The 14357-nt window shown below is 41.9% G+C and overlaps 1 protein-coding gene across 2 annotated transcripts in view; it reads left to right on the forward strand.

Moving 5' to 3' along the window:
- LOC311131126 (arf-GAP with coiled-coil, ANK repeat and PH domain-containing protein 2-like) overlaps positions 1 to 14357 on the forward strand; it is a 118571-nt gene that overhangs the window by 59453 nt on the left and 44761 nt on the right. For both annotated transcript variants that reach the window (XM_084163945.1, XM_084163946.1), the window contains exons 4-8: positions 1009 to 1062; positions 5763 to 5821; positions 7131 to 7314; positions 8882 to 8926; positions 9042 to 9137. In XM_084163945.1, coding sequence (XP_084020071.1) covers positions 1009 to 1062; positions 5763 to 5821; positions 7131 to 7314; positions 8882 to 8926; positions 9042 to 9137 — 438 coding nt within the window. The remainder of the gene's footprint in view (positions 1 to 1008; positions 1063 to 5762; positions 5822 to 7130; positions 7315 to 8881; positions 8927 to 9041; positions 9138 to 14357) is intronic.

Consider the following 14357-nt stretch of genomic DNA (forward strand, 5'->3'; position numbering starts at 1 on the left):
CCTTCTTTGTATATTTCTGAAGTTCAGCCACAGTGCATTTTTCTGAAAGTATGCCCTGTATGAGGAATCCTCCCTGAAGGCACCATTGTTGCTCAAATGGCTAAAGCGGCGTAGCAGCGCACTGCAGGGGTCTGTGGCGTAGCAGCGCACTGCAGGGGTCTGAGAAAAAATATATATACTTTTTTTTTTTTTTTTTTACAAATAATTGGATATACAGAATAAACACATTTGAAATGGCATACAGTAGAATAGAGGAGAATATCTTCTTTCTAATGATGTCAACTTTATTTCTCAACTCCTAACATTGAGCAGATTACACTCATTGGCACTCATTACACTTACTGGAGTCTCTGACACAGGCTTTGAAAAAGCAACCACGAGTACGGGTCACGGCAAGTGCTGCTGATAAGCTTTTTGACTTGGACATACATTTTTGCCAACAAATGGCTCACCTTTGTTTAACCAGCTAAACGGCTGCTTTTAGGGTAATGTTATGTGGGGAGGCCAAAAGAATGAAACTATCTACCAAATCTATTCATTTTAGAAATGTTGATTACTTCTCCTTGCCATGATCATTTACCTGATAAGACAAGACGTGAAAATTGTTAACGTATAACATGGGGGTCCCTGGGTCGCCGGTTTGCCTCGGCAGGGGTCCCTGGGCAAGAAAAGGTTGAAGACCCCTGCACTAGAGAATTTCCACATACACATACCTCAGTCACTGTCAGGAGGTTTTACTAGTCTGGAATTCAGTGTATATTATACCCTGTCACTCATAACGGTGTGTGTTTGTCTGTCATGTGTGTCTATGAGATGGTGTGACTAGTTCATACAATATGACTATTATCCATGGATGGATAGGTGTATAATCTATGGATAATATATTTACTCTGAGACCAATGTTTTTACATAGAACTGTTCTATCCCATGTGTCTGTACATACAAGGTCTGTATATCTTTATTTATATACTTTATCTCTGTTTTACACTTTTCTTTTTCCTCCCACAGTCCAGTCTCACAAAGTTTGCAGAGAGTCTGCAGGAAATGATCAACTATCACACGGTACGGTGACATTTGATGTGAAACAGAACTTGGTGTGCTGTACAGTGCCTTGAGAAAGTATTCACACCCCTTGACTTTTTCCAAATGTTGTTGTTTTACAGCCTGAATTTAAACGGATTACATTGAGATTGTGTCACTGATCTACACACAATACCCCATAATGTCAAAGTGCAATTATGTTTTTAGAAATGTTTACAAATGAATAAAACATTTAAGCTGAGATGTCTTGAGTCAATAAGTCTTCAACCCTTTTGTTATGGCAAGCCTAAATAAGTTCAGGAGTAAAAATGGGCTTAACAAGTCACATAATAAGTTGCATGGACTCAGCCTGTGTGCAATAATGGTGTTTAACATGATTTTTAAATTACCCTGTACCCCACACATACAATTATCTGTAAGGTCCCGCAGTTGAGCAGTGAATATCAAGCACAGATTCAACCACAAAAACCAGGGAGGTTTTCCATTGGTTCACAAAGAAGGGCACCTATTGGTAGATGGGTAAAAAAAAGCAGACATTGAATATCCCTTTGAGCATGGTGCAGTTATTACACTTTGGATGGTGTATCAATACAAAGATACAGGCGTCTTTCCTAACTCAGTTGCTGGAGAGGAAGGAAACCGCTCAGGGATTTCACCATGAGGCCAAGGGTGATTTTAATGTCCAGTTAAGCAGTGTTTTCCACAAGTACATAAAGTAGCCAGATGGGCCCTCCCCCAGTCATGGTCTCAACTTAATGTTGAGAGTTAGAATAGTAGAATACACAAGGTGCGATTTCAGAAATGTGGTTGTGCATCAGCAGTTTTGTTCTTATGTCCGTCACTAAAAGTCACTCAATTAGCCCATGTCAGCTAAAATGTTTTATATTGGTAAGTTGGTCTAACCAGCTATCTAAACTTGTATTAATCATGGTCAAATTACTGACCGGTGGGCTCCCATTGATTTTGTTAGTCACTCTCACTCGGATATCATATTCAAAACTGCAAACATCTCGACACCTTATGGTAAAATGAGTAGAATTGCAGGAAATTAACTAAAACATAAAAACATTTCTCACTGCTGTCGAGGGGGGCCACTAAAATGTTTTGCTCACAAGGTCCCCCGGCCCCCCCAACAAAATGTCACTTAGGGCCCCCAAAAGTCTAGGGCAGGCTGACTGCATATGTGGGTATGCCGACCTGTGAGCCACTGCGGCCCCTCATGATGAGTTCAGATTTTTTTTTTACCCATACCCCCATCAAAGTTGCCCAACCCTGATTAAGTTGATTCCTTATTAAGGTCAATAAATGTTTGAATATTGTTGAATTCCGTTTTAATGCCTGGATTCCGTGAGGTACCTAATTATCATATTTGGACTAGAATGAGGCTCTCCACTACCTATTGTTCCTGCAGTAATTATTCACCATCTTCATCTAATGATTTTGTGATTTATCTGCAGATAATTGCCAAAAAGCCTAGGCCTACCAGTAGTGTATGCAAATTAGGGAACCAAATTAACGTCTCCCTCACCTGCGATTCGGTAGGCTACACTGACTGACAAGACGAGTCACTCACTGTCAGTCACTGTCTGGCAAGCCCCGACATCCTAGGAAAGGAAACCCTTTGGTTGACTTTCCCCAATGCGATACCATAGGCATACAGTGCCTTCAGAAAGTATTCATACCCCTTGACTTATTCCACATTTTGCTGTGTAATTCAAAATTGATTAAATATATATTTTTTCTCACCCATCTGCACACAATACCACATAATGACAAAGTGAAAACATATTTTTAAATGTAACACATTTATTGAAAATGAAATACAGCAATTTCTCATTTACATAAGGATTCACATCCCTGAGTCAATACTTTGTAGAAGCACCTTTGGCAACTCTGCTTTTTTAATTTTTACCCCAAAAGGTGCCCTTTGCATTGGAAAACCTCCCTGGTCGTTGTGGTTGAATCTGTGCTTGAAATTCACTGCTCGACCTTACAGATAATTGTATATGTGGGGTACAGAGATGTAATAGTCATTTAAAAATAATGTTAAACACTATTGTTGGACACAGAGTGAGTCAATGCGACTTATTATGTGACTTGTTAACCCATAAGAGTCTAAGCCGGGGGGGGGGGGCTGACAGATTTTTATGGAAGTTCCATTTTTATGGAAGTCAACGTGAACAGAGTGCCCCATGGTGGCGGTGGGGTTATGGTATTGGCAGGCATAAGTTACGGACACCGAACACAATTGCATTTTATCAATGGTAATTTGAATGCACAGAGATATGTGACAAGAGACAAGGCCCATTGTCGTGCCATTCATCCACCGCCATCACCTAATTTTTCAGCATGATAATGCATGGCCCCATGTCGCAAGGATCTGTACACAATTCCTGGAAGCTAAAAATGTCCCAGTTCTTCCATGGCTTGCATACTCACCAGACATGTCACCCACTGAGCATGTTTGGGATGTTCTGGATCGACGTATAAGACTGTGTGTACCAGTTCCCGCCAATATCTAGCAGAGATGTCATCTCTTAACTTTGTTGGCGTGAGAGGCAGGGAGAGGGGCTTGGTGTGTGTGTAAACCATAGGAGATTTTTGGTTCCAACCGCCGTGTCTTTGTGAGACGCGGTGTGGGTGAATGGATGATCTCCGCATGTGTATTTCCCACCGTAAAGCATGGAGGAGGAGGTGTTATGGTGTGGGTGTGCTTTGCTGGTGACACTCTGTGATTTATTTAGAATACAAGGCACACTTAACCAGCATGGCTACCGCAGCATTCTGCAGCGATACGCCATCCCATCTGGTTTGGGCTTAGTGGGACTATCATTTGTTTTTCAACAGGACAATGACCCAACACACCTCCAGGCTGTGTAAGGGCTATTTTACCAAGAAGGAAAGTGATGGAGTGCTGCATCAGATGACCTGGCCTCCACAATCCCCCGACCTCAACCAAATTCAGATGGTTTGGGATGAGTCGGACCGCAGAGTGAAGGAAAAGCAGCCAACAAGTGCTCAGCATATGTGGGAACTCCTTCAAGACTGTTGGAAAAGCATTCCAGGTGAAGCTGGTTGAGAGAATGCCAAGAGTGTGCAAAGCTGTCATCAAGGCAAAGGGTGGCTATTTGAAGAATCTCATATAAAATGTATTTTGATTTTGTTTAACACTTTTGACCGGTAGTGTATATACATCTTGCCTCTCCCGAAACAGCAGGAAGCCGATTGTACAGTCAATTTTCCTGCCAGTTCTTGACTATGGTGACACCATTTACCAGAATGCAGCAGTCACTACTCTTAAACCTTTGGATGCCGTCTACCATAGCGCCCTTCACTTTATCACAGGTGACAGTTTCAATACTCATCACTGCATCCTGTGTCAAAAGGTTGGCTGGTCCTCATTAAAGTCGCGTAGATCACTTCACTATTCCCTTTTTGTTTACTAAGCTCTACTACACAAGTTTCCGACTTAGCTAACTTCGTTGTTGAAGTATGAAAACATGAGTTACCAAACCCGTTCACAGGGTTAACTCTTGAGGTTCCTCGGGTCTCCACCGAATTAGGTAAATCCGCTTTTAGTTTTAATGCGCCTCACTGCTGGAACAACTTGCAAAACTCACTACAATTAGATGTTCAGGTGCCACTCGGGTAGTTTAGGGTGTTAATTGAGGACCTAGTAGCTGAGGACTGTAACTGTCATACATGATTGCTGTTTTGTTTTACATTATATTGGTTGTTGTATTGTTGTGATCAGGGCACCATTGGGAATGAGACCATGGACTCAGTGGGGTTTCCCTGAATAAATAAATAATAATAATACATTTTAAAAAACGATGCTTCCTAAACCCTAGAGCCCTCAAACTCAACTCTGGACCTCGAATCCAGTTCCACTTCATTTTGTAATTGCTCCCCTCTAATCAGGGACTAATTTCGACCTGGGACACCAGGTGAGTGCAATTAGAACAGGTAGAAAAGAACATCAACAGGCTCCGGACCTCGTAGGATAAGAGTTGAATACCCCTGCCCTAGAGTCTGAGACTGTGACTCATCACTGGAGAGACCTCCCTAGTCCCTTCTTAGTGTCCTACCCCCCTCCCTAAACCCCTGAGGGCCACAGATCTAAGACCATGACTCAACACTGGAGACTGCGGTGGGATCAGCTGACTGATGGTTAAAGTTAGCCATTCAGCGTTAACCCGAGCACATGATCCTTAAAGCACAGAGCCAAATCGTTTTTTCACCCGAGCACGGGCCCTCCAGTCCCAACAACATTGGCCATATTGTCTGGCTCTGCATCAGCAGGCTAAACACCATGAGGGCTTCAGCTTTGGTGTCTCTGAGGCTAATTTAGCTGGCTGTCCGTTTGAAGGAGGTAGAAGTTATGAGTCTGCCTCTGACTAACTAGTGAGAATGAACACAGCAGCACTGCATGTCATTGAGCTGAAACCAATAGGCTGTTGTGCTGGTATGCATTAAAAGTCAGCCCGATCTATGCTGATTTTGTCGTGTTTTGTGAGTCCACCTTTAAAGTAAAGGTACACACCCTGGGTTGAGGTGCTGACTTGCAGAACACACACCACACACACACATACACGTACATCATTCCCTGTAAATAAATGTGTTTCATACTCACTTCAGCTTGTAATAATTAAAATGTGAAAGGTTTGTGACTGTTACCCGGTTGCATAAAGTACTAATCAGTCATGTTTCTCTGCTTATAGATTTTGTTTGACCAGGCCCAGCGATCGATCAAGACCCAGCTTCTAACTTTTGTCAAAGAGTAAGTAGGTCGAAATGAATGCTCCCTCATCACATCACTGCTAATTGTATTCTTATTGTACACAATAACAATGGACATTAAGTTATGAACAGTGTGTCTATTCAACATACAAATGGTTTGTGATAGATCATGGTCTAGGACTAAAATAACTAAGGAAGAAAATTACATAAATAAATTCACACAGCACAACTGCTGAAACACGTACATGAATATGTATGAGGAGATCGGCAGCAGCATATCCGATATGCTAAAGGATGGGATGAGACACGGTCTGCGATGCAATGTGGAATACTATATTATTTGCTCAGATACATTAGGTTGTGTAAAAGTACAGCTTCTAAATGTTTGCTAACCTACTAGCTAATGCACCCACATTTTCCCTGACAGTTTGCGTAACAGTTTAAGCCTGCAGGGAAACCTCATTTCTTTCATTATGCAGGATTAGCCTGCTGCCTTTGCCCACACCACACACGGGCTAAACTCCTACATCAGTGTTTTGCCCTATAAATGAAGCGCTCAAAACCATGTTCCCGAACAATTGCTCACTCCTCCTTCTGTGGTCCAAGGTGACTTTATTTCACTCAAGCAGTACAAGCCAAAGAACAAGATGCGGGCACTTGAGTTTAAGTAGTGGCCTTTGTCCCTCCGTTTGGAGTAAATAGTGTCCTCATATCTGTGCCAATTCATTCTAAATGTACAATTCACATTGCGCACACTAGAAAATGATTCAAGCTTTAACATTGAGTTCCACTTGGAAGTTGTCAGGGTGCATGTGAGGCTAATTTCCAAATAGTCGTTAATTGCTTTGTCAAATTATACTGTACTTGCTGGTTACAAATCACCCCCAAATGCTTTTGTAGACACATTTGTGAGAGTAATTAGATTTTTAGGGCAATTGCTTCCCTTTAGTCATTCACCTAATAAACTGAGAAGACCTTTAAATAATATAGATGAAAGATTTGTTCAATGTTTCCCATTTCTTTTTTTCGGCGAAAAGAAGAAATGGGATCCTTGCTTCTTGGTTACCAGTATTTGGACGATTGTACTATTGTAGCCACTTGCTCTGGTTGTTTTTCAAACCATGTAAAACCACAGAGAATCTCACTGCCTTCTCTATACAACTTGTACAACCAAAACATGACTACAAAGAAACAATTGAATGCCAATGAATGAAAGGTCTATACTCCTGAATTTGAAGTTTCCAATGAAAATAAAGTACATTTTTACTAGATTTACAAAGATTTAGCAGAGATGAGACTTCCTCATTGTCATACCTATTTCTTACTTATGTTTCACCTCCCGCCCTTAGGGACCTACGTAAGTTCAAAGAGGCCAAGAAGCAATTTGACAAGGTGAGCGAGGAGAAGGATGCGGCGTTGACTAAGAACGCCCAGGCGCCGCGCAACAAGCAGCACGAGGTGGAGGAGGCCACCAACATCCTGACAGCCACGCGCAAGTGCTTCCGCCACATCGTCCTCGACTACGTCCTTCAGGTACAGATCCAGGATCAGCTTACCTTAGAAATCCTTAACTTAACCTTTAGAGAGTAAATATGCTTAAACTGACCTCAGATCAGTTTCTTAGGGACAACTTTATCCTTCTATGTAGGTTTAAACACAGACTGCGGTTCACCAACCTCGGTCTTGGAAAGCAACATCGGGGTGCATGTTTTTGTTTCAGCCCTGCTCTGACACTTGATTCAGCTAATCAAGATTTTGCTGAGGAGTTCATTGATTGAATCAGGTGTGACAGTGTAAGTCTGGAACACTAGCCCATACTCTCCAGGACCAGGGTTGGTGACCGCTATTGTTCAGTAGCATTTTACGTATGGTGAATGGTCTGGCACAAGGGTGAGTTTACCCCCCATTCCAATGTTAAACTTGTTTAAGCATCTTTGATGAATGGCTGTAGCCTGACAGTAAAGGCCAGCTATCAATTATGTCCATACAATGCCACACAGACCCTGATGAGAAGCTTAACACTTGGGTATATTCCGCCTACAGGTCCAACTCCAACAGAGTACTTTTCACGGAGCCTCAGTCTTTCTTTCTTACCATAGATACCAAAGTGTTATAGGCCTTTCTGTCATACTATTTTGAAGTCCCTGGCTTGTCAAACCCATATGGCTCTACAGTACGTGCTATGTTCCCCTGATGGCTAAGCTGACCTTTCACAATGGAGAGTACAGTCATGTATACAGCCGTGCCTTCATTGACTGGTCTTCTCCTGGGCTGCTGCAATGATGATGAATGGGCCATGTCGGCTGATAAGTGGGCCAGCCAGCTTAGCATTACCTATAGCTTGGGTTTCATAGCGTTGCTGTGAATGGAGAAGTGGACTGCATTTACTAGCACACACGTTTTACAATAACAGCAGTGTTCTGCAAGGGCTGACCAATAATTTATGAAAGTCTTCCCCTTGAAGAGGTAGTGCGGTATTGAGCTCGCCTGCTATCAAGCTCTCCGAAAATCTATAAGCCCCGAAAGCAAGGCTGATTTTAAAGGGGCATTCCATTGAAGTTCCACATTTTCATATGTTGTTCTTTTACCATACGAGAGTCAGCAGCATGTCAACAACACCTTCCTTAGCAGCTATAATCGAACATTTAGATGTTTCCCAATTGACACGGCCACAGTTCTTTAAGTTGCTCAATATCCTCTCAACTGCCCATTCCGAAAACAACCAGCACCCTAGAACCTTCCACTTATCTCAAACCCTTCAGCTTTTGCAGATGTATGAAAGAAACTAAAAGCAATAACATAGTAGAAGCGAGGAGAGTAGAAGCGAGTAGAAGCAATACATCTATCCCGTTCCTAGGGCCTGCTTCTACCTATCCAGTTCCTACCACATCTACAGTGATGTAATTTTTGCTAATTATACACTATTCATGATGCCCATTTAATGGGAACCAATTAACTTTAAATGCATTTGAAGTGCGAACTGGGATGAGTATTTGATTCGATCATTTCACTCGTACAGTGCTCTCTTTTTCTCAAACACACGCGCTCACACACAGTGGTGACCCAATCTAACTGTGAGCTTTTCTTTCTACCCACACAGATCAATGTACTACAGTCTAAGAGAAGATCGGAAATCCTAAAATCGGTAAATATCATTTTCCAAGGACTTCTATGAAAATAACCATATGACCCTAACTATGTTGTTCCTATGTCTCTTGCCTCGTATACGACATCTCTGATTGGTACGTTCCTCTCTGTAGATGCTGTCCTTTATGTACGCCCACCTGACCTTCTTCCACCAGGGTTACGACCTCTTCAGTGAACTACAACCTCTCATGAAACAGCTGGGGGGACAGGTAGGCCTTTACCCCATTTACTCCCATAAACTGTAACTGTATCTCCACCTGGCACATCCAAATGCATAGTGGTTCTTAAACCTCTCCTCTGGGATCCCCAGACGTTTTAAGATGTTGTTGTTGTAGCTCACCTGATTCACCTAGTCAAGGGCTTGATGATAAGTTGCCAAGTTGAATCAGGTGTGCTTGCTCTGGGGGGTCCCAGAGGAGAGGTTTGAAAACCACTGTCCCTCCAGGGCTAGCACACCTGATTCAACTTGGCAACTTATCATCAAGCCCTTACTCTCCATACACAAAGGTAGTTGAACTAGGGTGAAAAGTAATTGCTTCGGCCCACAAACCAAACTGTTGTCCATTATGTTTGATGGGTGCACACATGTACACAAATGTGCCCTAGTTTAGTTCAGTGGCAATAGGTGGGGTCAACCAACACTGGGCCTGTGGCCAGTGATGATGCACTTTCATTGTGTGTGCCATGGTCACTGGTAGGGCTGGGAATTGCCGGTGACGACCTGATGCGATACTATCATGATCCTTAGGTGCCGATACGATATGTATTGCGATTCTCACGATTCTGTATGTATTGCAATTCGACATTGCTCACTATATGTCTGCAGCAGAGAGAAGAGAGCATGAGAAAACAAGTTTTGATCAGTCGGGGAAATAAATGTACTGAAGAGATGTCGGCTCACTATTTAAAAAGAAGATGGAGAACAAGCTACAGGATAAAAAATACTGGAGTTTCGGCTCAGGTACAGCCAGCTAGCGCTAGCTAACGCTACCTACAGTAGCAAATGTTAGTAATTGGCACTAGGTGGGGTGAAATATGGTTAATATCGTCCAAAAATAATATTGCAACATGTAAGTATCAATTCCCCCCCCCCCCCCCATCACTAGTCACTGTTCAGATAAACCAGCAGCTTCTCTAGGGTGGCAACACATACAGTTGAAGTCGGACGTTTACATACACCTTAGCCAAATACATTTAAACTCTGTTTTTCACAATTCCTGACATTTAATCCTGGTAAAAATTCCCTGTTTTAGGTCAGTTAGGATCACCACTTTATTTTAAGAATGTGAAATGTCAGAATAATAGTAGAGAGAATGATTTATTTCAGCTTTTATTTCTTTCATCACATTCCCAGTGGGTCAGAAGTTTACATACACTCAATTAGTATTTGGTAGCATTGCCTTTAAATTGTTTAACTTGGGTCAAACGTTTCGGGTAGCCTTCCACAAGCTTCCCACAATAAGTTGGGTGAATTTTGGCCCATTCCTCCTGACAGAGCTGGTGTAACTGAGTCAGGTTTGTAGGCCTCCTTGCTCACACACGCTTTTTCAGTTCTGCCCACACATTTTCTATAGGTTTGAGGTCAGGGCTTTGTGATGGCCACTCCAATACCTTGACTTTGTTGTCCTTAAGCCATTTTGCCACAACTTTGGAAGTATGCTTGGGGTCGTTGTCCACTTGGAAGACCCATTTGCGACCAGCTTTAACTTCCTGACTGATGTCTTGAGATGTTGCTTCAATATATCCAATAGATCAAAATATCATTTTCCTTCCTCATGATGCCATCCATGATGTCAAGCAAAGAGGCACTGAGATTGAAGGTAGGCCTTGAAATACATCCACAGGTACACCTCCAATTGACTCAAATGATTTCAATTAGCCTATCAGAAGCTTCTAAAGCCATAACATCATTTTCTTGAATTTTCCAAGCTGTTTAAAGGCACAGTCAACTTAGTGTATGTAAACTTCTGACCCACTGGCATTGTGATACAGTGAATTATAAGTGAAATAATCTGTCTGTAAACAATTGTTGGAAAAATTACTTGTGTCATGCACAAAGTAGATGTCCTAACCGACTTGCCAAAACTACAGTTTGTTAACAAGAAATTTGTGGAGTGGTTGAAAAACAAGTTTTAATGACGCCAACCTAAGTGTATGTAAACTTCCGACTTCAACTGTACATTCTAAGTGATTTCAATGGGTCTTTCTCCATTCTGATTGTTTTATACTGTTCAATTCAACTTCAACCACAAATTATTTCCTGCATTTTCATGAATTTATGCATTTCTTGCGCTCATTTGAGATCATTTCCACACTGCCATGTAGGGCTGCATGAAATGAGCAAACAATTTAGGGGTCATGGTCCTCTGTAGCTCAGCTGGTAGAGCACGGCGCTTGTAACGCCAAGGTAGTGGGTTCGATCCCCGGGACCACCCATACACAAAAAATGTATGCACGCATGACTGTAAGTCGCTTTGGATAAAAGCGTCTGCTAAATGGCATATTATTATTTTTTTATTTTATTTTTATTTTACCAAATGTTGCAATTGCTATTTGACTTGCGATTTAGAGCAAACCACTTGGGTGAACTATTGGAATCATGGAAATATAATGAATATTCTAATTATATAGTTATAATATAATAGTGGGCACTTTGAAGAAAGTGTTGTTTGACATGACACCGAATGAAAATGCCAGGGAGGAGTTATTGTTACAGGGTAGGAACCAAAGTGTTGTTAAGTGTTTCCTAGGGGACCCTATAATCTTTGGCTACTTTGAATGTTTTCTCTTAGCTACTTCATGTAGCTAACATATTCATGCTTCACATATTCCTCTTTGATTTAGAAGATACCGTTGCACAAACATCATGCTGATTTAGCTTTATACCATCACTGGTATTATGTGGCTGTATAGCTAATTATGTTTGCTCTGACTCAGTACATTTATTAGCTAGCTAACTAGCGATTAGCATTAGCGGCTAACAACATTTGGGCCCAACTTGCTAAGAAAAGACAAACTAGCTGTTTGCAGATGTAAGAAACACAAACTAATAGTGTAATTATAGAACGCTAGTGGATTTATATTAAGAAGCAAAGTGAAAGCAGCATCGTTGTCATCAACATTGCATTTGACCATGCAGACTGAAAGCAAATGTCTCGTGGTCGAGGAACAACAAATACGCTCCTTGAGTGACAGGGCGGGACTAGGTCTGTGTGGAAAGCGGCATGGAGAGAGAGAGAGCGGAGAGAGATGACTCAAGGAGTGAAGTAAACTATAAAAATGTACTTTACACACGGCGTATCGCATTTATCAAACCAAATATTAAAATACTGTTATAGAAGGTAAAGTAAAAGCCAAAACCGGTCCGTGCATCAATACCGGTATATCGTAAAATACGGTATACAGCCCAGCCCTAGTTTAAACGGGAAAACGTGACCGAGCTGCTGCTCCTGTGATGATTATTATCCTAGTAGAGCAGAGTGGGAATGAGGAAGCTGGAGGGCTGGAAGAGGAATGACAGGGTATTCCCACCCTGGGACTGAACGTAGGCGTATTAGTGAAGGAGAGAGGGGTAGAGGGTGAAGAAAGAAGACAGGAGGAGAAAGAGGGAGGAACAGGGGGCCAGTTTGGAGGACTGTGTCACTGTGGGAGCGGTAGATGAGGCATGAAGGAGACAGGAGTTCCTCATGTGGTAGACTGAGGAAGAGAAAGAAAGGAGGGAACAGTGGCGGATAGACAGCGGCAGGGTAGTGTGGGATTATAACGGCAGACTCCAGGGCTGATTGTCAAACTCCATCATGAAGCTGAAGAAGGTGGCGAGGCTGTGCAGGGAGGTGTGGAGGAGCTGCCAACAGGTCTGAGACCAGCGCTTAACGACAACATGATCAGTTTGATATTGATCGAAAGATGGGACGACTGACAAGGCTTTAGCACTTTTAAGACAATGCCGTTAGTTCCGTTGTACTAGGCAAATCAAGCGAAGCTGAAGTATTTTACGTGTATTAGGGCTGACCCCATTTAGTCGACTGGTCGATTGTTTGGTCGATAGGCTGTTGGTCGACCAAGATTTCTTTAGTCGAGCAGTCGCAATAAAAAAATACAAAATAATCATGGTGCACAAGACACCGGTCTGATTCGCGACTGTCTCAGTGGACTAATCCATTGCGGAGGCCACGGGGATGGCACAGTCCATCACTCTAAGACATGTTATACTGAAATTGTATTTGGTTATATTGTATACAAATAATGGCGCAACACGAATAAATCGAATATTATTTTATAACATGCGCTTTCTCCTGCGTTGGATATGGTCGATGTCCGCGGTTCAGAAACATAATCTTCAGTGCGCCTTAGAATTGCCGCCTTTCCCTGTGTTGCTATGTGCGTAATAGCAAAATTAACCAGCATATTGGGATTGAGAACAATGCAGCGGAGGCACCAGCAGCAGAGACAAGGAAATAGCCCTTACCTAAAGCCCTATTCGGACTCGACTAGTTTTACTGGGGGTGGTTGGGTAATGTAATGATGTGCACAAGCACAAAACATCACATCTGTAATTTTAGTCCCGTCCGAATCTTCCATGTCAGTAATTTGTACATGGCAGGAGAGTAACAATTCCAGCCAGAGTAACCTACTGTTTTTTGGCGAACTCCAAGGTCTTCTGATAATACTAGTCCCGTGCAAATCGACATCCCTGTGTTTTGAGATGAGTTTGACAGGTGTTGGTCACGGTTTGAGCAAGAAAACAATAACCAACGTTCTCTAGTAATACTAGTCCCGTGCGAATAAGGCTATCTAAGAAAATTGAGGCGAGAGCAAACCCCAACTTAATTAGGTCTATAATCAATAGCCTAACTGTTAAATGTGCCTAACTGTTAAATGTGCCTGGCTTTATAAATCATCCATATACAGTGCATTCGGAAACTATTCAGACCACTTGACTTTTTCCGCATTTTGTTACGTTACAGCCTTATTCTAAAATTGATTAAATTGTTTCAATCTACACACAATACCCCATAATGACAAAGCAAAAACTGGTTATTAGATTTTTTTGCAAATGTAAAAAAATATATATACAGTGGGGAAAAAAAGTATTTAGTCAGCCACCAATTGTGCAAGTTCTCCCACTTAAAAAGATGAGAGAGGCCTGTAATTTTCATCATAGGTACACGTCAACTATGACAGACAAAATGAGAAAATAAAATCCAGAAAATCACATTGTAGGATTTTTAATGAATTTATTTGCAAATTATGGTGGAAAATAAGTATTTGGTCAATAACAAAAGTTTCTCAATACTTTGTTATATACCCTTTGTTGGCAATGACACCGGTCAAACGTTTTCTGTAAGTCTTTCTGTAAGTCACTAGAGCAGTGATGTTTTGGGGCTGTCGCTGGGCAACACGGACTTTCAACTCCCTCCAAAGATTTT

This window comes from Coregonus lavaretus (assembly GCF_964263955.1).
Source record: "Coregonus lavaretus genome assembly, chromosome: 6".
NCBI lineage: Eukaryota > Metazoa > Chordata > Actinopteri > Salmoniformes > Salmonidae > Coregonus > Coregonus lavaretus.